Here is a 26,819-nt window from a genome sequence, read left to right as displayed (position 1 = left end):
TCTGACCGGGAGAGAAATTAGATTTTTTACTTCAGTGATATGATTTGGTATATGTGCATACTTGCCAACGTATTAAAAACATGTTCTAGTCCAGTCTTCTAATTCCATATAATTTTTATTTCAGTTACATGTGAAAGTGATAGGGAGATTGAAAAGTTATATAGCATCATCTAGTGTTCATATACAAATTTACAGGAGCCTGCAGTTTCACCGCCCTTAATTATTCAGATTAACTGGCACCTGTGTTGACTCCAAAGGAAAACGTGAGATAAATTCCTTATTTCCAGCTGTTGGCCTGCGGACTCTAAGGAAAGAAATGAAAAAAAAAAAAAGAGCTGTGCTCTGCCCATACTGTTAGCATTCACAGGAGTGGGACAAGAATATTAAGAATTTTTGAATTTTTTGCAAGTATTTTTGCAAATAAGGCTAAACCAAGGAATTTTGGTGTGTGATTTTAATTTAAGGATGGTAGAAGCCCAGGATCAGAGCCTGCTGTACCCACTCTAATTTGACAAAATAAATTAGAATGCTTTATTTTTTAAGCACTTGTTCAAAAAAAGACAATCTGAACAGGAATCCAAACATTCTGTCTCCAAGGCTAAGCATTTTAAATTAAATTACTTTGAAGGAAATGCAATAGAAATCCAGGAGGATATAACAGAGTTCAGAAACCTATCTTCTATGAAGCATGTCTGCTTATATTCACTTTTCTGGAGGGGGGTTGTCTTCTCCTTCTTAAAAGCTTAATATTTCAAAATTTTAAATTTATTTTTCTTAACTGTGCACTGTGTTTTTATGTATAGAATAGCCAGCATAGAGATCTATGCTAATACAAAAAAAGGAAAAAAATAAATAAGGGAAAAAAGTATTGATGCCTCAGGTTTTATCTTTTATATTTTTCTGATTCTGTGCTGCTTTAGTGTGTATTTCTGAGTTTCATATTAGGGGATAGTAAGCTCTCTTCACAGTGTAGGTAGACAAAACAATTCCTTCTCTAGCTGAGGACCACAGACAAATGATCCAAATCTCAGGCCCAAGAGCATGAACAATGTGGACTGAAGAGAGAAAAACAAGAAGGATGGGACTTCATGGGCTAAAGCTGTAATTGGACAATTAACTCCAATATGCAAATGGACCAGAACTTATAAAAGTGTGAGACTTCATGACCAGTTATCCATTTTGTGACCATTTTGGGTTTATCTTGGGTGTATCCCTGGCTGTGCTCTTGTGCTGCCCCAGGTGTATCCATTGATGCCTCCTAATAAATCCCTACTTTGTTCTTTAGCTCCATCTATCCTCTGTTCTAGGTCAGCCTTGACAAGGCATCAGTATCCCTGGCCTTTCATTTAAATCTAGGCTACAGCATAAGACTTTCTTGTATCTGTGTCAATGACACTCCTAAGCATCTCCAACAGGTCTCATCACTCTGGAAAAGGCAACTTCTGTTTCTAGGGAGCACAGCAGCTTCCTTCACCACCCAAACAGCAGAAAAAATGCAGGTCACATCTCCCCAGGCTCTTCTGCTGGATGGTTTCCCATGGTATGCTGTCCCCTGAAAGTAAGCATCATACTGCGGCTCCCTGCAGGGACCACAGAGCATGGCCCAAGTGCTGGTGCAGGCAGGGAGGGGACAAAGACAGGTTATACTGAAAAACAACATAGGAGCAGGACAGCCAGCGGGATGGGTGGCTGAGGGAGGCATATCTTTTCACCAAAAAAGCTATTCTTGTCTTCTTGATGAGAATTAAATGGGACAATTAAGTATGACTCAATATGAGTAAGGTCACGTGACACCACATTTGAGGAAATGGCACTTCAGAACAGGCCAGGAATATTTAGGAAGCTGGACATTTTTTCTAGTGAAATCAGGGAATCCTCAGAGATTCTTGTTTGATAGGGGGCTAAATGAATTCCTTTCAAACCTATTTAAAATTAAATACCTGCTTCACTTGCATCCCTTTGACAATCCAAGGCCTAATTTTTTGATTACTTGGGGCAACAGACTAGAAATTCCTGTCCTGCATTAACTGCCCAGTTGTGCATCTCAGGGATTTTTTTGTGGTCTCAAATTTGGCGGCCTTTGTGGAGCTTAGTCATATTTATGTTTGCTGTATGTCAGCAGGTGGGTGTCAGATACAGGAAATGAATTTCACACGGGTCTTTATGCATTGGACGCTTGCATTATGGAGCTGATATTGGTATGTATGAAGTCATGCCATGTGAGAAATCTCAGAAGCAGGGTTCCCAGGAGCACCCAGGTACTGGAGTTTGGCGTGTGCTCTAAAAAGAAATGAAAGTTAAGGGAAAGAAAAGCATGAAAAACTGGGCAATGGAAATATTTATCATGTTTTCCAGAATAAAGTATTCTGTTTGAAAAATGTTTGTTTTCTGTCATCTCTCAACTTGGTGATGTGACATCTCTCCATATACTATCATTAGGTCTCATTTCAATGTTAGCTTTGTTGTGCAAGCATCTGTGAATACCCAGTCATTTCTCTCTTTTAACACCTATCCATACACATGTTTGCTCCTTACACACCTTTTCTGGGTTTATAGTACCTTAATTATGTTTCAAAAATGACTGATTTGGTTTAGCAATTATATGTTGAATATACATTTTAGTTTAATCAAACAGGTTTGGAATTTGTTTCTCATGAGTTATTCAGACTTCTGTAAACGAGACTGAAATCTGCTTTTCTTGAAAATCACCCTTATTTCCTCTCTCATTGCAAATGAATAACAGAACCAAAATAGTGTGTTGTGTACCAACACAGAATATCAATTAGAAACAACAACAGTGTTATTCTTTCCCATGACAGAAGCAAAATCAGGCAATAAATGTGAGGCTAATTTATACCTCGTGTTTTATTTTATGGCATTTCTTTCCAGTTGTTTTGTACTAAAATTTATTTTTCCTCCTTACACAATGAAGAGTAATCTATTTCTTTGCAAAATTTTTTGTTAGCTTTCCTTTCCTTTCTTGTAAGAAAGCTTCTCCCCTCCCCCTCTCTTTTATTTTTCAGTCTAAGGAAAATGGCTGCAGGTGGAAGAAGATGGTCGACAGCCTCCTTAAAATTTTCTCTGCAGTCCCTGAGTTTCAAGAGCTGATTTTAATTCCTGAAATAATTGTTTACTCCTTCCAAATGGCAAAAAAAAGCTGTTTTGGTCCAAGTTTCTAATTGATGCAGTTGTTTTGCGTACTTCACATCAGTAAATCTGGGCACTAGCATCTAGCCACAGATTTACTGCTTTGGATACTTGTGTCTTTCTTTTAATGAATCTTTTCCATTATGCTGATTTTTTTCTAATTAGTTATTCTCATTTTCATCTAACTAAAATGTAATACTAAAATTATAAGTGAAGATTCAGTTTATTTGTCTTATAAAAGAATCCATAATTAATGACATTGAAAAATAAACCCGACTCACAACGTGATTCTAGTAATTTTTGCTGCAGTTTACTCTTTCCCTGGTGATATATAAACAGACAGCCAAAAGATTTCCTTGGCTTCATAAGCAATCTTAGAGCTGTATTTGACAACAATTTCTAAGAAAAAATAGACATATCATATTAAAAATTTACTATCATCTTCCTCCATTAAACAGGTGTTTACAACTCAGATGCTCTCAGGAGTATCTATTTTGGTTATATCAACTTTTAAGTACATGTTTCAGTGAGTGGAGCTTTTGTATAGTCTGACTCAATGGAATGAATTCCGTCATGCTGTGAAAATAAGCCTGAAGTATTTTATGGTAGGTGTTGAGGAGGTGATGCTGAAGACCATGCTGTAGGTACTGAATTCTACAGATACTTGACTCCATGATCAGCTTCACCTTCAAGCTGAAGACAACAAAAGCAATGAAGATTATGGTATAATCTGAACTAACCTCTAAGCTAAATATACCCCCATAATAGCATTATAAAAATGAAAATTATAGATTAATTCAAATTTTTATGGTTTGTGTCTGATAAATATATTTTTTATTGGCTGGTTTCTTTCATATGTATATAATCTTAACATTGGTGCTGCAAGCAAGCCTATTCAGGAAATTTGAGGATGGTCTTGACTCCTCTGGAGCACTGTGATCTGGGAAGTACACCTAGGACACCACCAGGTGTCCTAGGAAACCACCACCCATTACACATCTTGTGTGTAGCTTGCTCCTCAATCTATATTTTTACCTTGTTGGTAATTAATCTTCTTTTACTATTATGAACTGGAGCTCTGGAAATGTTGGATTTACACCTGCCTTTGTAGCCATTTGTCCAGTCAGACTTCCACCCAGCCAGCCTCATGGAAAGAATACTGCTTTGTCTGGGAAAGAAAAACTGCATATGGTAAAATCCCACCACAGATATGAATCTGGCATTTCTCTGTGTGCTGATTAATTACAATTTATAGTCTGAATTGTCAGGGTCTTCAGTGCAGGTTACTCTTTTTGGTGATGCAAAATCAGCTAAATCATCACAGGAAGGCTTTTGCAGAGGGGAGAATGGGATTCATAAACAACATGAGAATGATGTTTTCCAAAGAAGGAGAAATATTAGCTTCAAGGATGTCAGGATATGATGATGCAGCACCTCCTGCTAGATCCACTCCACACACAGTGTAATTTCCCCTCAGATGCCTGATGCTCCTACCACAGCGTGTCTTACTGCATTAGTGGTTGCACTCATGTGACCACAGGGTTTGGCTGATGACCTTTACTCACAGAGACGCCAGTAGCAATTTACAAACCCTTTTACAGCCCTGTCAAGGGATTTTGCTGGAGGATGCTGCAGCCAGAGAGATCCTCCCTGCCAAATACTAAAGGCCTGTGACAAAAAGAAATAGAAAGCCTGTTCCGGACAATAGCTGTGAACAATAACAACAGAGAGCAGTAAGAAACTTAAATATATCCACAGCTTTTAGCTTATTCAGTGAATTACATGAAGAATACTTTCAGCTACAGTGTAGTGATTTTTCCCTGAAACAGATCACAGACAAGGGGCACCCACAATTTCGGGTGCAAGTGTCAGGGCATGAAACAAGATGCCATGTGATAGGGAGGCTCATAACAATATCCCATACAAATGAAAACTCCTTATTCTTCCTCTTAGGACTGTTATCTTAAAATGAAGTGGTCAAACCCTTCCTTTCAGTGCATTTTTATGTGGCTGAAGGATAATGATATCCCCAGTTTACCTAAAGGTTTCTCATCTGCAAAACTGTGTCAGTTCTGAATTAATTCCACAGGGAGTACTGATGTCCCTTCCTCACTGGCTTTCCAGCTCCTTCCTCAGTGTATCCAACAGGACTAAGGAACCTTATGTTTTGACAGTTTGGGGCTTAGGGCTGCCATTTCTTCTTGTGGTCACCTCAACTAATCTAATTGATGCTTATTAGATTTTCTGCAATCATCTTGAAGAAAAATCTATAGCCCACTTGAAAACTGCAGCATTCTCTCTTGAAACTTGAGAATTACGTATCAGGCCTGAAATTACCACCTATCATATCCTGCAGTCTTTCCCAGCACGTGATTCTGCTGCAATGTCTCTGGGAACACATCCTTACCGAGTAACTGGTGGGGTACTTGCTAGCAGAGTGGTGAATCATGGTGCTGACATCACTAATAGTCTTCCTTAATCTCCCCCTTGCTTAAAGTGCTGGCATTCCTGGAGGGGTGCTGTGGCTCAACACCCAACACCAACACCACTCAAGCCAAATTGACATCACATGTACCCTCCCCTCTTCCCCCTCAGGACAGCCAAACCAACTGGACTGGATTCCAAACTGGAAACACCAGCTCAGATATTTCTCAAAGGACAACTGTTGTCCTTAAAGTCTTACAGAAACTTCAGCAACTTGTTAGCACACATAGGTGCAAAAATGAAGATCTTTAAAAACTGAATTATAATATTTTTCAGGAAGAACTTTTTATATTATTAATAAAAAATTATTATTGGCTCTTTAAAGATTAACTGGGCTATTGAAGTCCTTCTAGCACCATAATCAGGCAAGAGGCTGAAGCTTCTAAAAGTGAAGGGACTCAGCAGTCATTCTAAGTAGATGTATTCTTGTTCATTATTTCCCATTTATTATATATAGCAATTTTTTCTATCAAATAGCTCAAAAATTGATACAAACCAAGCATTATGACATTCATTTACCTCAATTCTGTATTATAAGTCTTTTGAGAAAGTGTGGTTTTGCATTAACACTAGTGATTAACCTTTTCATGCCTGCCCAGGTTAGTGTTAGTAGGGTTTACCTTTCTAAATGGCAGAGCAGGAGAACAGTTTTTCATGCACAGTAAACTTCCACACAAACATGGAACCAGTAGCTCCCTACCAGGTAATCTGCCATGAGGATGCACGCATATGGTATTTCTACAAAAAAAATGAAGGTGTTTATTCATCTCTCCTTAAGCACCTTAAGCAAGTACTCCTTAAGTACCTTAAGCAAAATCACTCATGTAATACAAATCTCTGGTATCTTTCATTAGAAAAATTAAAACTCTCCCCTTTGACTAAAGAAAAACAGAAGGAGTTTAGCTTCCCAATTTGGACACTTTTTCAGTGATGTTTGAAAAAAAAAAAAGCCAACCACTCTTACTCACTCCTTCATGATCCTAAATAAAATTTCTGCCTTAGTGCAATTATGAGCTTTATGCCTTTTATTTCATAGGTTTCCTCCACATATCTTGTGCCTTAGCTGCTACCTTTCATCATCCTTCCTTTTTAAGTGAACCTTACTGCCCATTGCCTCAATTAGAAATTCATATATATATATAAATATAAATATATATGAAATCAGCACCGTTTTTTGGCATTTGTCCTCAGGATTATTTAATAGAATGCCTTATTTCAAGAAAAAAAAAAAGAAGTACCTTTCAAAATATTTCTGAAATTATTATTTCAGAATATAGATCAGAAATTATTTCAGAAGAGTAGTAGAAATAATGTTGATTTTATTTAATCTAAAAATATTTTTTCTATGTCTAAAGATAAACTTGTAAATTCTACTCCCTCTACAGTCAGTCAGGAACAATACATCTCTCAGTGGTGTGCTTTAAATGTGCTTTACATTCTGGATATATATGCCTGATTCTCGGTTTTGTTATCAAGGGAATCTACATAGCTAGGTTAGTGTTAAAATGCCCACATTTGGATTAGATAAATGCCATCCATAGAAGTTAATGAAAGAACAACTTGATTTTTCGAAACTTCTTCAAGGCAGCATGATCAGATCTGTGTTAATCTCTGGTGAGCACTGTATTTCAAAATCAGTGGGGTTCCTCTCTCAGTCACTCAAGGACAAGCAGACAAAAAAATTATAAGCGATCATTGAAAAATTCTGCTATTTACTAGAAAGTCTCCTTAATAAATAGAGTAAATGGAAAAATTTTGAATTGAAGAGATACATTTCTTTTGAATTTACTATCAGACATTTGCAGCCAGTTTTGACTTGCTCCCACCCAAGGGTTGAAGGTTTTTTAGGCACACGAAGCCCAACCGAAACCCACAGAATTACTTCAAAGAAAAGCAGCATTTGCAATTTTTCTCATGCAAATAAAAGACAACAGAGATAACAAACCACGTGTCTGTTTGCTGAGTGTTCTTTTGCAACCATTGCTTATCTGAGAATAAGCAGTTGAGGATGATAAAGTCCTAGAATTCCTGACAGTAGGTGGGATGAAGGCAGCTGGACAGTTTCACTTTTTTTGGAGTGTAACTTAGACACCAATTTTATCACTGGAGGCATGGCTTTTGTGTTCCCTTTGGAGTCTACTGGATCATGGAGGTTTAATAGGAGACCTTAGAAATTTATATTGATGACCATTTCTTCACAAGACAAACCAGCGCTAAAAGTACATCTAATGGCCTGAAGACAGGCTAGTCTGGCTACTTCCAACACTCTTATGACCTGAAGGCTGCAGGCAGTTGTCCCAAGGCCAAAAGACAAAGCTGACAATGGCAGCAACGGGCAGCATGTCACTGCTGCTCTTTTGTCAGTGCCTGGAGTCCTCCTCAGAATACTTCACACACAGCCTGTGCATGTGTTGAGGTGAGATCTCTGCCACTGCTGTCCCTTCTTTACCCAAAGGAATTGGGCTGGGAAAAGGAAGCTGACAGCTAGTAAGAAACACAGACACAGAAAGTTTTATAGTGCAACTGTACAATCAGTATTGTAGCACCTCAACCATTTAGAAGTGTGTGCATATGTCATGGACAGCATGGATTTGGATTTTCTGATTAGATTGGTTCCTCTTAAACATCTGGTGGTGCTCTCTATATCCCACAGAGAGGACAGAGCATTGCTCACAGCTGCTAGTCTGTCAACTCTTGGTCAGGGTCATGGCTGGGAAAGGGAAGGGAGAAAAAGGCTTGTGCGTCTGAGTCAGCCTTTTTGTCCAGCCCTCACCTTTACCAATAAAAGCCCTGCAGCCACAATCATCTGGGTCACAAGCCCTCACAATGTGGCCCCACTTTGGCATACACGCTCTTCTTGTAGTGACTGTCACCCTGAGTCCTGCGCCTGCTGCGGCACAGGGTGAAAACGATGTCACTGGAGAAGATCTCTATCCCCCTCTGTGGGACCTGGCCCCGGGAAACCTTCTGGATTTCCCAGTAAAGGACAACAAAATTGTCATCAGTGCTTGGAACTATCAAGATCGACTGGGAGTTTATAAGAGCTTGCTAAGTGCTTCAGCCAAGTATTTTGATGCCTTTGGACCCCACAACAGTGGCAATATTCTCTGGGGATTACCATTGCAGCATGGGTGGCAATTTCGTACAGGTATGAATTATTTCCTTAAGATACTGGCTCAGCAAATTGTTTACCAGACCTGCTTAGAGGCTTCCTTTCCAAAGTTTCTGCCTCACAAGCACAGTATGGCCTCAGACAATGTAAACTTTGACAGAGCTAACAATTTGAAAAAGAAATGCTGAGTGAAGACCCTTACCTTGCTGAGAAATAGCTATTAAAATTTTTTATAGGAAGAGGTCAGAACACAGATTTGTGGTATAGATGGGCAATATTTCAGCTAACTAAAAAACTTTGGAAAGGCATTCCCAGTTTCTTCAGTTTATGTAGACAGATTTCAGGGCATGCATTCTACAATTATGTTCTAAAATTGTTAACTAATGGGCTTTTATTTTTGTTAATGTTACAAGCTTCTAGAGGTGGTTTGATTTTCAGTTCTAAGACATCTTTGAAAGTCCACATCTCCCTCTGAGAATTTATTTCCATTTATTCTTCATGATCAGTTTAGAAGTAGCCTCCTTATTTTCTAAATGTTGTTTACAAAAATTGAAGTTTTTATGTTTTTTGGGGTTTTTTTGTTTGCTTGTTCGTGGGGATTTTTTTTTTTTGTTATTTTGTTTTGTTTTGTTTTAAATTATGTCCAAATTCTAAGGGTTTATCCCCTAAAAGCTGGTTGTTTTCTAGGGCAGTCATTCTTGGTTTTCTTGTTGTCCCTTTCTTGTCTTGTGCCAGGGGAGCAGACACAGAAACACATGTGAAAGGTTCCTTAAGGCTAAGGCTGCAATATCTTATCAGGGGTAAACAAATGCATCAGACTGCCTGTTGTTTTCTTTATCGGATGCAACCCGTAGTTACATGTGGTGGTGGTGGTTTGGGTGACACTGAAGGTTTGAGAGAAGACAGAAGTCCTGCACCTGGTGGTGAAGGAAGGCTGCCAGCATTTAGTCACACCTAATGAAAAATGTACTCCCAAGTCAAAATGAGGAAAACAAGATAGTAAGCAACCTATAAGCAGGAAACTAGCTGGCAAACAGCTAGCAACAAAAAGAATTTGGTTGGAGTTTAGGCAAGCTTTTTCCTCTTTCCCTTCTTTGTGCATACAAAAAGAAAAGCAGACGAAATGGGGGACTGGTACAGCAGGAGAATTGACCAAATGTGTGGCAGAGGCAAAGATGCAGCAGCTACAGTTGAGTGGTGACCTGCTGGAAAGGAGGAGTTGTGGAGTATGGCCTCATCCACAAAGTGAGAGTGTGCCTTGTTGCAGTGACAACTTCCAAGTAGAGACAAGAGACATAGTTTGTGAGGGGAACATTTGCTCCTGGTTGCATAAACAGGTAAAGATGTCCTGTCACCTGCTAAAGAGTCTTAGGACTGACACTTAGACAAAATTTTTAATTTACATGACCAGAAGGTTAAAAAATACTAAAAGGAGAAATATCACATAGTTGGAAGTAGTTTTGCAGTAAAAAAAAGTGAGCATTTGAAGGATAAATAGAAGGGACAAAGAATAACATAATTCTGGTGCATACAATAGTGAGGCTAGCAAGGGTTAAAGCGAATCCAGATAGGCAGTGGGATAGATTAGTGAGGAATGACTGAAGCATTTGTGTATCAACATAATAAGCTTGGGCAAACAAAAGCAGGATTTGAGTTCATGGTGCAAGACAACAGAACTTTGAAAATATTACAAAATTTTTGAATTAGCAGTTCTGTCTGGTCCTGAAAGTTATGTTACGGAGAGAATATTTTAATGGATATGGTTCTGTATAAAACATGAAGAACAAGTGAAGCTGTTACTTAATAAGAGTGGTACCACCAAAGTGTGATAATCCACTTAGGGACATAAAATGAAATCAGTATTTTGCCTAAATTTACAGCAGAGGAAAAGGATCTTGAGACAGCATGGCTATGAGGAATGAGTTGTGGAAGCAGAAATTGTCACTTAGAAGGTAAAGCTAAACTGAGAGTCCTACCTACAGAAACTGAGGAAACAGAGTAGACTTTATCTTCACTTCACATACAGAAGTACAAATCCAGGATCAAAAACTGTAAGATTCACATGGTGTTGTATGTCTGAAGAGCAGGAATGATTGTGCCTGTACTTAAGAAGAAAAAAGGAGATAAAAACACATATATTTATTTGTCTTATATCAGCAGTAAAGAAGACATTAGAATAAGTATAGAGGAAAGAATATTTAATGATATGGAACGAGAAAAAGGGATAAAGCACAGGTTATGTGAATCAAAGGTAAATTGTGTCGGGCTAATTTGATATCTTCTTGTGTCATACAAATGTTGGGGTTTTTTTTCAAAACGAAATGCAGAACTGCATTTACTCCCTTTTACAGAACAAGGGAACTGCAAATCTGGTAAAGGAACACCTGAAGGAGAATTTAGTGATAACTGCTGCTAAAAGAAGTATACGGCTAAGTGGAGGATGTGCTAGGAGTTCTTCATCAGTAAGATGAGAATAACTACATTTATCACTTTCAGTAACAACATTTCCACAAAAAAAAAGTGGAGAAATCTTGCTGATGAGGCTTCACATAGTTATCAATAACACATCTGGGAGGCAGTGTCATTACAGATAATTTGGGTAGACCTGGAGACTGAAATAACGGCTGTTAAGCACAGAGAATAGGTGGAAGCAGAGACAACAAAAGTGGTATGGACATCTGTACGTGCAGTTAAAGCTTCCAGCTACAATTTCTACATATCTTATAATTATCACTGGTACTGCCTGGGAAATCTTCATTTTCCTGAAACACCAATGCTAACAATATTTGGTTAACCTCATGTACAATTCTTTTGCAATATTTTGTCTTTTTCTTCTTAGCCTTTATCTTTCCCATTCATCCCCTTTGCACACCAGTGATCTATTGCTGTCTGTTTTTTGGCATTCTGTTGAAGTAAAATCTTGAAAAATTGAATATTTCTGTAAATATTAAAAAATATAATCTTAGTTTTAAAAAATGGGTTGAAATGCAACCCTCATTATTGCAAGTTCATGTTCTCAGTGCTTGGCTACTGAAAGATACAGGTTTGAGTAGCTAGCATGCCCCAAAGCGTAAGCTCTGCCCAGTCAGCTAGGGAGAATAATTAGGATAATTTGTATGCACATTGTTCATGATCATCCCTTCTTCTTGAGTGTAAGTATCAGAAAATTTGGTTTGGTAATGAGGTTTAGTTCTAATCTGACAGAAATGACGCTGCCATTATTCAGCTGACTCGTCAGAGAGCAAGTGCTCTGCAGGGCAGTTTGGGAGCTTCTGGAATAGCTCAAGTCATTGCACAAGGCCATGGTAATTGCATGCCATGCACTTAAAGCAGACTTCCTGACACTCTGCATGACCACACTTAATGTACACGTGTGGTATTCTTTTAGGACTTAGGCTATTTCTTCATGCCATGTGCTCAAAGTAAAATATTCTCTCATGAATATTTGCGAAATGTCTTGCATGTTTTCTACAGCACAGATGCTTGCAAACTTTGCTAATTAGTTACAGCAATGTTTGCATGCTTAGCTTCACAGTAAGGCTACGTTTGTCTGCATGATTAAGCTGGAAGTGATTCTGTATCACACAACCCAATTAGGTGAGGCAATTACTGGTACATTTAGTTTGCGCTATTTTGCTCGTTAAGCAGCTCTCCTGAACTAGCAGCCCTATGTCTATTAGAAATGATGCTTCAGCTATGCATGTGCTCATGCCTGCATGTGAATGTATATTTATATCGCACTAAAAATGCTGTGATGTCCTGATTTCAAACAGTTCAATAAATTCACAGAATACATTTACAGTGAGGGATAGCTCAAAATGTAAAACACAATCAAATTATTATGCAATGAGAAACTCAACTACTCTAGGACATTAGTTTATGAAGAAAAACAACAGTGATTGTTTTGCTTCTCTAACCAAAATCTGCATGCTTTATTCCTTACTATTTTTTTCATCTCAGTGGGATTTTTTGTGTGAAAAGTTTGAGAAGAATTTGTTGTATTATTTCATTTGATTCATTCAGGTAGGTTAGCAGATCCTTCTGGTGTGACTTCCTGTGGCTATGAAAATGGAGAGCTCCTGTGCCAATCTGTAAGAAGCTGGTGGTCCTGTAAGTATATGCTGTCACACTGTTCTTCTCCAAAATAAATTAGTGTCCATGAAGGCCATCTGAAAATATTTCTTCTCCTTAGAGCTCTCTATTACATTATAATTTCAGTACTATGTAATTCTCCATCCCAAACTTGCAGCAAGGCACCTAAGTGTGAGTGGGTAAATGAAAGTTAATTAATTTTGAATATTTACTTGAGGAAGGGGAAAAAAAGCCAACAAGTTTGAAGCCTTAAAAATATTTCTACTGCAAATATTCATGTGAAAATATGTGACAGGTATATATATTTGTGGATATTTGTAGATATTTGTAGTTTACAATTAGTCCAGAGCAGATTTCTTCAGTTTAGGTGCTTGCACTTCCAACTAAAACTTTGTGAGAAAATGTCAAGCAGGAATCTTTGTGGTTCTTATACCATCCTTGGTTCTCTTTCCCTTAGCATATTTTCCCTCCATCAGTCTTGTCCCTTGCTCCCTCAGCAGTGAACAAGAAGCAAGAGCCGGTTCAGCAATGAGTCTCAGTGAAACACTGTCTTCTCATCGCTTGAGAGTTTTCCTCTGCTCTTCTGGCTGGCCATACATTTCCTCCTGAATTCCCAACCAGATCCACAGTTAGGAGCTGTGTCACATGAATTTCTCTTTATATATAACCGTTTATATTTGTTCCATCAGCACCCTCAGGGAAGCTGAAACCCTTGCGCCTGAGCAGCCTGTCAGTGCCCCATCATGGGGACCCCACCAAACAGTCCAGTCTATTGGAGCATGGTTTGACCAACCCATTTAGGGTCACACACCAACAATGTTCCCACTTGGAGTTGGTAGATATTTCCAGTTTAGTCAAGTATGTTATCTGCTTCTGGCCACTCATCCCTTAGTGCCCTTGAAGGACTCACACTAAACAGTGTACTGAATAACACACTTTATTAACAAACACACTGATAGTTGAACACTGTGACAGGTTAAGGTTCAGAGATTGCTGTTGACAGTAACTGATTACAAAAATGAATTTAAAGCAATATATTGACCAATTCTAATCACCAATTAAAGTTAGCTAGAGATAATAATTCAGCTTGCACAGAATGAGGTTCTTACCCAATAGGCATCCCTTCAGGGGAAGAAGACAAGTTATAGTGGAGTCTTCTCTCACCTCCCTCCCCACTTTAGCTAGATTTATATTGCTTCCTTTGAGGAAAAAGAAAAGGTTAAGTTACAGTTGGTGACATTTCATGTTGATGTGGTGCTTGAGTCATTAGTATATGTACAGAAAATCAAGACATATCTTCAAGCTGATGAAGCAAAGGCCAGCTTCTGGTTACTGTCTGGTTCATTCCATGGGCTTACTTCCTGCTAGCTGCATGTTTTCAGTGGAGCATAACCATAACACTGCTCTGTTACTCCATCCTTTATTTCATACCTGCATCAATTTCGACAGACCATGACCACAGCACCTGTCCTTTTTAATCATCTCATGCTTAGAGCAATACACTGAGTTCCCTCAGTATCCCTGCTCTTGAGGTGTGCAGACCCAGTCCCGGCTGAACCACAACCAGCACACACACTCCTTCTTCGTAAACTTTGTTTTGCGGTCTTCTCCCATAAGGTGGAGCAGCGGCTTCCCATTAGGAGGACATGGATACATGGTAGGGGTTCAGGTTTTGATGATTTTGGTCCTCACTGCTGGGATTTTGTACAAAATATCAGTGCAGTCCTTGCCCCTGAGACCATGCAAGAGCAAATGATTCCTCAGCATAACAGCTCAGAGGTGCCCACCCAAGAGGAAGAACAACAGATCCCCAGGCTTTTCTTCACTCAAAACTATTGAACTTCATTTGTACAAAGGGGACACAATTAAGAGGAGAATTTCAGATTCTCCTTTCAAGAGAGGAATATCAAATAGCCCTGTGGGCACTCTCACTGGGGACAAGATTTGGCACCAGTGAGAGCTGAGCCTGGGTTTCATACATTCTGGGTCTGACTGCTCCAGCTTACAGATCAGACCAGAGAAAGCCATCATCATAAAATAAATCTAAACAGATAAACTGAGGTAATATCCAAGCAATTTTCAGAGAATGAAATATTTTCTAGAAGCAAAATTATTATTTTCCAGTAAAATATCACAGTTTCCTTTCTCGTAGGTCTAGGGTACATAGAAGAAGGATTTTTAATAGCAACAACACTTGTGGAATACCCCTTAGTCTTTCTATACTTAGTTTGCAATTAACATTTGAGAGACTATTCTTGTCCTGTCCATGACAGTATACAAAGGTCGAACTTTTTTCCATTAGTTTTTTTCCTTTCCTGCAAAGCAAAACACAGTGGAAGCTCATACAAGGCTCTTAAAGGACAATGCAGAAATGAACACTACAAATCATACCTAATTCAATACAAGGGTCATCTTTATTGCATTTCAGTACATATATTCCACTGCTGAACACAGTTGTATTTGTGGCAATTTCAAACAGTTGCTTTTGGTGTGGGAGAGAGTTCATTTTCTTATGTGGGAATTTTTCATTCGCTTGTGATTAACACCTGCTGCCTTTTAATTGTTGTTACAGGTATGAATTACTATCTGTCTATTATACCCTTTCTGGGGGCAGTGGAGGCTGGCCTCTTTGGGCAGCTGCCATATGAGATAGAAATATTGCCACCAGAGGAGCAAAAAGATGACTTCTGTTACAGTGTTAAAGACTGCTGGTCTCTCATGCCCAAGCTCATGGATGACTGGAAAGCCTTTTTTGAAGTAAATAATTTTTTTAAAAATATTTTTAGGAATTATACCAAAATGTTAGCTTTAAAAACTATTATTACTGTCATTTTTTTAACATCCAGACAGCTTAGTTTGTTTTCAATAGCAGCTTCATGTAAAAATAACAAGCAGGAAAAATGGAAAGCATAACATGCAGTGAGTCAGAAATAAGTAGGACAGGATTTTTAAATGTTATGGAATTTTTCTCTTATTTTGAAACAGTTCTTATTTTGGCCTCTGTTCCAAGACACTGTTTTGTATTCAATTATATTTGTATTCTTCCAATACTGCTTATGTCAGCAATGCAAAATAAGCCTGTGAGATGATACACTGCCTTTAAAAAGTGGCCTTTGGTTGGTTTTATGAGGTTCATTTATTTCTTTAAACATCTAAAACTTGAAAATGCTGAAACATAATTCAGCAGTACACCTATTTATGCAAGTAGATATTCTCTTTCCTCCTCACTCCGCTGTTGTCTAATCCCCAAAATAACAATATTTCTTACTTCATAGATTTAATAGCTATTTTTTATAGCTAGACTACTGCAGTCAATATTTTTTATTGGTAGTCAACTGATAATGAGCAGGAATGTTAAACTGTAAGTCCCCCTTGTGAGTAAAAGTAGATGTTTAAGAGTAAGACTGGATCTGTCTTCATAAGATCATTTTTCCCACACATCATGTTTCAGAAGTTATTGTAAAATATCTACTCCTCATATAACTATAATGATAACAAGGATAATTTTCTTCTTTTTCTGAAAATCTTCAGAAAGTTGTGGTTAAAAGAATATAGATAAGTTTTTTAAGATAATAAGGCGTCCCCTATTTTAAGATAATGAGTCCTCCTGAATATTCCATGGCAGTCATATACAAAAGTCCACTGAATTTTTGTAACCAAATACTGAAATTATGCGAATAAAACCCTTGCAATGTTGAAGACGAAGACCAGCAACTAACACTAACTATTCAAAAGCAATTTCCTGCAGCTTATTATTTTGTGAGGTATGTGCCCATATAAAAAAAAATTGGGTTTAAAACTCCCCTCTCATTTTCTGCCCCTTTTGCTCCCTGTTGCTGCAGTATCTGTTATCTACAGAACAGAAAGCTGTGAGATCTGCCAGCCTCTCCTCCTTCAAACTGGACAATGCCCTTGGTCTCATGTGGAAGGCACATACCTCCTCCATTGCTTATGCACTCCCCAAATTCCATGACAGGTAAGGGTAATAGAGCAGTGTCCATGGAAGATCTTTCCGCCACCAGGCCTCTTTGGAAGGATGGTATCCTAAAAAAGTCTGCATGAGCCCTCGTACTGTCACTGTCATATTTTCTGAAAAATCCCTTTGCCAGGATTTCTTCTCCTGGGAAGCTGAGAAGCCTCAGAGAAAAATGAAAACTATAATTATCTGATTCACTTCTCCTATGTTTTGCTGCTTTGTAATGTGGTTTGGAGATTGTTTACCAACTGGTCATTGTTTGATTGGTTTTATATGAATTGTTTTGACTTAATGACCGATCATGGTCCAGCTGTGTCAGGACTCTGGAAGGGTCACGAGTTTTTCATTATTATCTTTTAACCTTCTGTCTGTATCCTTTCTCTATTCTTTAGTATAGTTTAGTATAGCATTCTTTAATAGAATAGAATAGAATAGAATAGAATAGAATAGAATAGAATAGAATAGAATAGAATAGAATAGAATAGAATAGAATAATAAATTAGCCTTCTAAGAACATGGCATCAGATTCATCTTTCCTCCCCACGGCAGGAGACCATGGAAATGCCACACTCATACCTTAGGTATCTACTCTTTAGGCTCTGCTCTTCCTTCCTCTGTCTCAGAGTGTGGGATGACCAGTGAGATATGGCTGCCCAAACTGTGATGGCCAGTCAGACTCTGGGCTTAAAATGAGATGCTGGTTCCCCTCTGGGAGCCAGGGCCTGATTTAGGAGCTGAGTTTAATCTGGGAAGAGGCAGGTTTGCCAGGAGAAATTGGGTATAAAGTACTTAAGGAGGCTTCAAGTTGCTGTGGTGCCGAGGCCACTCAGGATTTTATACTGAACAAAAATCTTTGGGATAAATGATCAACTAGTGTGTTCTACAGGAGAGTTCAGTTATCTGCCGCATTTTTTATTTTCTTCTCTTTCAGCCTAAAATATCTCTCTGATCCAGAAGCAAATTTTGCTGAAGACTGGGCTAATGCTGTAGATTTCATTGCCGCCACACACTTCAGAACAGACTTACTGACCACAAACAACTTCCAGGCTTTCCTGCCCCAGAGGATGCTTGTTGAAGGGGATGTTGTCTCATCCATTAGTGACTTCAGTCCAGAGCAAAATAAGGTTCTGGTGTCACTGAGAACTCTTCACAAAGTAAATAAAATAACAGGTATGACCTTGACCTACAGATGTTTGTTGTCCATAGATATTAATATCTTGTTCTCTCTACATACCTTTCTCCATATGAATACAGTGAATGTTTGATATAAAGTAGTATAAATCTTAGAGACTAAGTAGTAATTGTTTTACTGTTAGTCTCTATCAGATGTATACTACTTTATAGTAGTATACATCTTAGAGACTAACAGTAAAACAATTAAAATACAACCATAAACAAACAACACACCAGACAGCAAATGCTGGGGGGATAACACTGACAATATGAGGGATTTCAGTGAGAAAAAAACCCCAAAAATTATGGGAGCAGATGATCTTACTCTCTTTTCCCAGTTTTCACAGGAACTTTAAAAACAGAGACTTTTTTTGTGTTTCACCAGTTGAATCTGAAACCATTATAACTGTAAATGAAATTATTATACCAATTGAACAAGAACAAACAAACAAACAAAAAGTAAATTATCATGAGGAACAGTTTTTGTGTCCAGAAGTGTTCTGGTTTCAGTTTTTTGTTTTCTCTCGGTCTTTGATTTAACAGAGATCTGTCCCAGCAAAACTGCATCCTTAGTCAATGCTTTTTTGTATTCACAAAAATAAGTCGTACATCACCATCCAGTGGTGCAACACAGAATTACACTCTCCTGAGGATTCAATTCTTTCATAGATACTTCTGGGCTGGTTATTTTTGTTTGACCTTTATGAAGCAAAGTTATTTTAAATCTTTAACACAGAATGTAAAAATACACTGAAAAATTGGCATGCCTAGTTATGGCACTTGTGATCTTCTTCTATCTGTACATTTCACTGAAAATTCTCTCACCAGTTGTATTTAAAGCTGAAAAATGTGTGAAATAAAGCTATTCAGTGCTGTGAAAGAGCATCCTTCCATTACAGAGTGCTTCCCTCACATTTTTCACATAGCATTATTTTTTGGAATCTGAATAAGGGTCTGAACAGATCTATTGCTTGCTTGGCAGCCTACGACACAGTTCAGGGTTTCTTGACATACCTCTAGGAAGGTAGAGGAGCACAGCAAGGAAAAGCATGACCAGAAGGACAGGAAGGAGGGACGACAGCACCAGGGTAGCACATCAGGTGAGGACAGCACTGCAGGGAGAGAGGGAAGGATGTATGGATGTTGAACATCATAAATGGAAGGAGAGAGAGAGATAAGCTTCATGCAGGTGCAGCCATAATGAATCCCACAGCTGAAATCCCTTGCTTTGCAGGGGAGAGATTTCCCTGACTTTGCTCTAAGGGATGAGCTTTGAATTCAGCTGAGAATTAAATGCCACCTAATTCAGCCTGGTGACTTATTTGCAGATGAGAAAAAGGAGCTTTAAAATAAATTTGACTGCATCTAAATCCACAGCCTCAGCAGGGACCTGAAAGACCCTACCTTAGTGCTACAAAAGACAGGTGACAAAATATACTGGTTTTGTAGAGGCTTTTAAATACCTCCTGTGAGAGACAGGGTTCTCTACCGGTACTGCAAACTTCAACAGCAGATAGAAGGTCTTACTACCTCCTAGGATGGGACCCTGTCCAACCCAGAGTGAGGCTTGATTTCTTGGTTCAGAGTTTGATTACTCTTTATTTTCGTTCAGTTGCCCCTGCTAGTCTAGCAGGAACTGTAATGAGAGTTGTGCTGCTTCTAAAGCTTTTCTTCTCATGGACTGTCAGATCAACTTTTAGCCAAAGGCAGAAAGGAGGAGAATAAATTCTTCTTACACTAGACATTTTTACCCTCAGATTTCCTCTCTATCTGCTCCAAAGATGAGCACTGACTGGGGTGAGCAGTAGGCAGTGACTATCCTGCAAACCAGTGCTGATGCTAGGCTGGGTTGGCCAAGCCACACATCCTAGAGAGCCACTGCTTATCACCTGGACAAAAGTATTTGGATCATCTGCTTCTTTACCTTGATGTCTTAGCTGGCAGAAAGTGAACACCCTTTCTTTTAGAGTGAAAAAGAAGACAGGCCTGACTATAACTCCCAGGCTACTGCTCCATAAACCATGGAGCTATCTGCTAGAACATACAAAGACCTTCCCGTAAGTCTTCAATCATTTCGACCCGCAACACTGGTGACACAGGAGCAAGCCCCGTTGTCTGTCAATACAAAGGAGCTGAATGAACGCTCTGCGTCTCCCTGCACATTTGTAGGCAATTATCACCCCCTCGGCAAGCTCCAGCTTTGTCTGCATTTCTCTGTCGCCAGGAGAGTGCGGAGTGCTTGCTGCCAGACGCGCACTTGGTCCCTGGTGCGCTGCGAGCTGCGCGCGCTCCATGCTAATTTGCCAATGTCATGTTGTGTTTCTTTCCAAGGAGGATTGCTGCTGAAGATCTGGCAAAAGGCTATGTCCACCGAAGCAGGAAGAAGAATAGGCCGAGAACTGATTGAAAGCTTAACTTCGAGCCAGAATCTCGAACTACTTGACCTAATAGGAATTTAGAATTATTTGGAAGGGGATTATTTGAAAGTTCCCAGTTCCTCGAGAAAGAGCAGTTCCAAGGTGGATTGATTTAATCTTTTAGTGGACATGTGTCTGGTAGTCTGGCCTTGGTAATTTCTTACAGCAGGATTTCCTGAGTAGCCATGCATGTCTCTCTCTCATATGGAATCGATATTTTTAACCTTAATTTTCCTATCTCATTTGTTTAACTCAATTCCTTATAAATAAAAAAACCTCACAGAAGAATCTTACTTTACTACTTTTTATGGATTAATAAATAATGTATCATAATTGGAGACAAAATTAAAAGCAGGCAAAATATGTTTTGTTTCAGACTGGTTTCTTTTTTCCCTGTAGGCAGGGATTCCACTAGATATGTAATTACTTGATGGTCTAGCAGATGATCATGAGAAATTTTTTTTGAAGTTCTGGTCTAAAAGCAATGCCTTGACTGTTTCCCACCAAAGCTGTTATTTCACAGAGCAGCTGCAATCAAACTGCAAGCTTTCAGGCTTTTCAGATTAAGTACCTGAGTACAGATAGATTCCCTTGCTGTGCTGTTTTGCAACAAGTACATGCCTCACGTGGTAGAGCAGAGCCTGACCAGAGCAGTCCTGAAGCAAATTATTTTATTCCGTAGCAGCTTTTACATGACAACAGAGATTTCTTGTACTTGATTCACTTCACTTTCTTCAAGAAAACTTTGATCTATATATGAATTTATGTGATTGTGTGCCGTGTACAACCACAGGTTGCTTTTCCTTTCCCCCATGTCTAATCCACTTGTTGCAGTGTGTCATATGTTGGATTTGGTTACTGAGGAAAAGCTGTATTTATAATGTTTGCTCTCCCAGTGCCTGGAACACCCAGACCCAAGAGTTGATCCCAGTCTTCAGGGTGATAACACAAATTTGGAATCGGTTATAACTTGAAAACAGAGGTTGTGGGAGGTGAGTCATGCCCTGCATGCAGACAGGGCTTGAAGTTTCTTGGGAAGTGAATGAAAGTTGTCTTTGCCCACAGCAGTTGGCTTGGAACTAGATGACCTTTCAGGTCCCTTCCAATCCAAATCCTTCTACAATTGTATGAAAAGAAATAATTTCTTTGCATTCCATTTTCCCGGTTTGATTTGTCCTTTCTCCCCAAACTTGCATGATATTTGCACTGTAAATTAAGAAATAATTATCATCACATTGAGCAGTTAAACACCATTCTGTCCTTTAATGTCCCAGGACAAAGGTGTTAATTATTCATTGTCATGTAATGGATAAACTCTTAATGTACCATCATTAGCTAACAATTTTCAAAGGAAATACATTAATGAGGTATAAGAAAATGTGGGAGTTTTTACCTTAATTACCTGGTTCATAGATCACAGTAATTAGATTCCATGAGACATTAGATATAATCCAAAAATAATCATCACAGCTGCCAGCTGCTAAATATTAAGTTAGTTGTGCTCCAGAAAAGTTAGAAAAATTTTTTTGACCTTTTCTGTAGTTAGATTAGATTGAACTTAATGTACGCTTTGAGAAAACAAAAAGAGCCATTAGTACAAACTTTTAAACTGCACACTGCTGCACTTGAGGGAGTATTTATAAAACACATTTTAAAAACGCAATTTACTTCTTACCTGCATTTATGAAACTTTAGGAAATAGTTCCAAATTTTGAGAGTCTTCTTTCTTAATACAGCACCAAGCATTTATGTATTTCATACACTTGGTCCTAATCCAACAAGACAGCCAGTCAGGCAAAGACTTCAGAGATTGGCCAGTGATTACTCTGTGGAAGCTGAGGAATCTATAAAAGTTTAGGCAAAATATGGGATGGGGGTTTCTTACGAGTAGAGCCAGTTATCTTGAAATAGAATAGATGCATACTTGCAGGAAAACTTCTGAGTATCAGAAACTAAACAGAGAGAAAAGCATCAAGAGAAAGCTGTAGAGGTGTGGTAGGGGGGCTTTGGAGAAGAATGGGAGAGAAGTGAAGGAGCCTGCTTGCTAATAAGAGCTAGCAAAAGATGACAACTCCCTAAGCAGGGGTTTGCACAGCGAGAAGGGCTCACAAAGCATAAAGGTTTTTTCTGCTCAGCATTAATCTGGGGTTTGCTGCTCTCTTCTCATGCCTTTTACATGTGTGGTTTCTCTAATGAGGACTGGCTGGCATTAAGTGAGGCTACTTCCTATGTGACAGGGATGGTGTTCATAATAAGTAAAGCCACAGCTGACTTTGGAAAGACAGGGGGTTACACTTCTGTACACACTTGCAAACAGCAAGCCTAAGGGGATTGGAACAAACAATGTTTGGGCATGAAGAAGGGAAGTTTAGAAATTAAATGTGTTACATGATAAAGGGAGAACTTGGGAAAATATAAACACCAGAAAAGAGCTTCAAAACTTGGGCAATAGTGCTGAATGCTGTGCAGTCCCCTCTCCACAGCTCATATTAGTCAGGTCAGCTCCTTATTTCTGAGTGCCATGGAGTTTTCAGTGCCTTTGCTACAGGGGTGATCACGTTTCTGAGGAATGGTCAGAAGTGAGATTCTTGTCCTTGTCCATATATTTGCAACTGGGCATACAGCTGCTGTGCCTTATCAAATACTGTGCTAAACTTACATAACAGAAATACATAAGGGCTGACCTCTCCACCTGTTCTTCCATAAGGGGAATGGCAACCTTGTCCTTCTCTGGGAAAGGTACCCCTGTGTCTTCACAGAAGAGCAGATAGGTGTCAGCAGGCACTTTAACTTTCTGAGCATCAAGACATGGAGCTTACAGGGCAAACACCCAAGGTAGTAAAGATGCCAAAAATCTCTTTTTTCCTTCAAGTAGAAATTGGACTTCTAGCTTTTCCCTTCCCTATGATCCTAATCTGTGGAGAATTGGGCGTTCCTTTCCAGCCTACACTCTCTAATAAATTATGAAGTGCTTTTTTTTCTGGTGGGAAAAATCACACCTGGCAAGTGTGGAGGGAAGAGCATTCTTGCCCAAGGCAGCCTCTAATGTGGTAGATAGGAGGTTTTGCAGGGAAGCAGAAGATGTAGATTTGGACTCTGACAGATAGAAACCAAACTAACCTAATATAAATATTCTAACTGTTGTGCATAGCATTAAAAACCCTCTGCATTTCTCAAACTCAAATTGTTCAGTTACTTTCTCTGACCAAGGCATTTTATCTGCCCCTCTCAGCAGAGTGTTGGAGGCTGTGGACCTTCAGTTCCTGCCACTAAAGGCAGTGAGATTCAAGGTGATGGAGACCTGTTATAGCATTTCCATCACCTTAACCTCAGTGACCTCAGGAGGAGCACATTTCCTCTCTGGTTGTGATATAATTAAAAAATATGAATATGCTCGTAGATCTGAGTCTAAGCTTGTTAGGGATTTAATTCTCTTTTTTACAATGAGACACAAGGGCCATGAGGTGTTTTGAGAACAATGTGCATGGCACAAACTGCCCTGACAGGGGCTGTCAAGGATCCCTAGGAGGGTGTTGATTAGCCTGGGGCTGCAGACCTGCCTAACTGCACCAGCTGGAAAGGGCTGCTTGATAGGGAAGCATTGACAGTGGCTCAAAATGGGGTGCAGAGGATGAGGAATGGAAGCAGAATCATGTAATGATTTGTTAGAAGATATTTACACTTGCTTAAATCATGGGTAGAAAAAACGTGATAATGTAAAAATGGCTTTTAACTGATTAATGCCTAATCAAACTCTCCATGACAGAAAGAGCAATAAAATAAAATCCTTAATGTCTCTCACTTAGTTCTGCAAACTGTTGGTAGCTGTGGGGAAATTTGCTTGAACTGCTTGTGTGTGTGTGTTTGCAGGAAAGGCTGCAGCAGGTATGGTGAACAGATAGTGGCAGTATAAACCAGGCTTCTGGACTAGTAAAGTCATTTCAGAATGAAAGGCTCTTTCTACCTCTCCTTTTGTGTGACATTAGGTCCCAAAATACCAACAGATGTGATCACTGAACCTAAGAGAGCAGGCAGCTGAAATAAGAGGGAAAAAGGAAAAGAGTCTTTTTGCTGACAAAGTAGCTGCAGTGCCCCATGTGGGGCAATCCTGAGCCCCACTCAGATCCTTCCTCTGCACTATGAGAGCCAGAGGAATTACAGAAGGGTGATGTATTTGCAGTAAAGGAAGATCATAACATCTGAGGCTGCCCTGGGAAGACGTACTGCTTTCTGAGGCTGGCCTGAGCCTCTGGTTGCCAGCACTGCTGCATCTAGAGCCTCAGGGACAGTGTCACAGAGACATGGGGATAAGGCACATGGATGTACTGGCATTTCTCAGATCATGGTGGAATCAGCCCCTTGACACACCATGTTCCACATACAAATGGAAAAAATTGGAGCAAATGTTCCACATACACCCAAATTTTAACAAATAGGAGGGATTTAAGATTACATGACAAAATTAAAAGGGTCAGACTGAGCTATCCATCCTGGTACTCCCACTGTGGACAGAGCGGGCAGCAGTGGACTGGGGCAAGAGCAGCAAAGGCAAGGCAAAGGCAGGGTAATCTCTCCTTCTATTCAGCCTGCCAGCAGCTGGCAGTCTGCACTTGCATCAGGCCCACGTGGTTTATCAGTTCCAGAGAAAAAGAGTTGTGAAAAGTTATCTTAGAAAATACAAAAACCCAAGAAAAGATACGGAGTAAGTTTATCAAAGAGATTTATTATTGCAAAGCACAACACTCCCAGCACACAGATACATTAAGAAAACAAAGGAGGAAAACTAAAAAATCCCAAACAAACAGCAAAACCTTCCACTAATACATGAAGTAGAAGCAAGAGAACATTCTCTTCAGAGACTATCAGTTTTAACATGGTGTCAGGAAATTTGAAAATTTACATGGTAAAGGTGCATCAAAGTCTAAAAATGTAAGGAAAACACCTGGACAGTCTTAGAAGGGGGAGGAAAGATATCATATGTGTTAAGTGAATAAACTGTGGCTTATTGAGAGCATTGTGGTAGTGTTCCTGTGACACGTGTCATTTAAACAAAAGAGTTTTGGAGTTTAAAGAAGAATGTGGGGAGAAGATTCCTCTCATCTTCCCAGACACAAAGGCTGGATATACAAAAAAATGTGCATGTTGATCATCCAAACAGAAAATTCTGTCTCACTAAGGGCTTAGGCACACATGGAGTGCTGTGGAAACAGCTGCTTCTGATCAGGTCCTCAGTGAGAACTCACTGGAAATACTTCTTAGCATTAAAAGAGATAAGCCTTTAAGCTAACAAGTCTGTGCAAAAGCTTATGCCAATCTTTTGCAAAGCAAATATCTTATTATTTAAATACACTTGTATTCTCTTCAGGCATAGCAATTGTGGTATGTGTTCAGTTAAAAATGGCTTTCCCTTCCTGAATGCAGTCTTCTTGAGCATTAATGTCTGGGAATGATAACCATGTCCCTCAAGGATTGCCATGACATTATAGCTTTGTCAAACATGTATTAGCAAACAGTATGAAATCACTGTGGTCATCTGTATGCCATGAGGGAAGCACAGTGCTTATTAAGTCTTTAATATTGAACACAAACCTTTTATTAGGATCTTTCTCCATGTCTCCTTCCACCCCTCTGCTTTCCCCAGCAAGACTGGGTGCCCCTTCTTCACAGCACAAGAGAGCACCATGTTCTGTCTTTCATCCAGAACTGAATGCAAATGTCATGTCCTGCTGTTTCATGTAAACTGAGCAGCCAGGATAGTTCCCATTCCTGTCATAGGACAGGTGTTGGCTCATGTGCCTGAGGAAAGATGTGGGAGACATCTCTGCTAGTCATATATTTACAGAGTTTATTAAACTGCCACCTCTGCTCGGAAGAATGAAACTCATTCAACTTTGTGAGGCTGAATATACAAGACAGAATTGCATCCCATGTCAAGGGTGACAGAACCAGGCTCCTTACGTGAGAGGATCTATGCAAAGAAGAGAAATTGCTTCTTTGGAAATATTTTGAAGGGAAGAATTTCCAGAAAGGGTTGATAGGCCTTTGAGTTTTTTCACTAGATCCCAAATGCCAGTGTAGGATATCCAAAAGAATTTTAGATTTGTTGGGAAAGTTACTGCCATCCCACTTTGTTCACATCCATCCAAACACTTACAGCAACATGAGGACACCTTTTTTCTAGGCTATCTCAGCCTCTCCTTGTAAGTCAGACTCTCCATGTGCTCAACCATCCTCATGGGCTTTTGTAGGACTCACTGCAGTATGTCTACATCTTTCTTGCACCAGGCAGCCCAGAACAGACACAGTAATCCAGATGTGGCCTCACCAGTGCTGAGCAGAGAGAAGAGTTGCAAGTCTTTCTACTGCTGGCACATCCTGCCACTGCAGCCCAGAAGGCTGTTGACTTTCCTCTCCTCCT

General features: G+C 39.4%; 1 protein-coding gene across 1 annotated transcript; it reads left to right on the top strand.

Annotated features, from left to right (window-relative positions):
• The first annotated feature begins 8,457 nt into the window (after nucleotides 1–8,457).
• Nucleotides 8,458–20,443, top strand: C3H6orf58 (chromosome 3 C6orf58 homolog). The gene is made up of 6 exons (XM_030946383.1): nucleotides 8,458–8,779; nucleotides 12,767–12,853; nucleotides 15,408–15,592; nucleotides 16,678–16,811; nucleotides 17,743–17,981; nucleotides 20,316–20,443. The coding sequence occupies exons 1-6, from the start codon at nucleotides 8,458–8,460 to the stop codon at nucleotides 20,441–20,443; spliced, it is 1,095 nt and encodes a 364-aa protein (XP_030802243.1).
• The last annotated feature ends 6,376 nt before the right edge of the window (nucleotides 20,444–26,819 follow it).

Source organism: Camarhynchus parvulus, chromosome 3 (genome assembly GCF_901933205.1).
Source record: "Camarhynchus parvulus chromosome 3, STF_HiC, whole genome shotgun sequence".
Lineage (NCBI taxonomy): Eukaryota > Metazoa > Chordata > Aves > Passeriformes > Thraupidae > Camarhynchus > Camarhynchus parvulus.
The sequence above is the reverse complement of the archived record's forward strand: the minus strand, read 5'-3'. Positions and strand labels throughout refer to the sequence as shown.

What these genes read in the sequence shown, in the direction of transcription:
- C3H6orf58 (XM_030946383.1), top strand. Translation starts at nt 8,458, where the DNA reads ATGTGGCCCCACTTTGGCATACACGCTCTTCTTGTAGTGACTGTCACC. An exon ending in TGGGTGGCAATTTCGTACAG is followed by an intron (nt 8,780 to 12,766) that starts GTATGAATTATT and finishes TGATTCATTCAG; the next exon opens with GTAGGTTAGCAGATCCTTCT. An exon ending in CAAAGTAAATAAAATAACAG is followed by an intron (nt 17,982 to 20,315) that starts GTATGACCTTGA and finishes TTTCTTTCCAAG; the next exon opens with GAGGATTGCTGCTGAAGATC.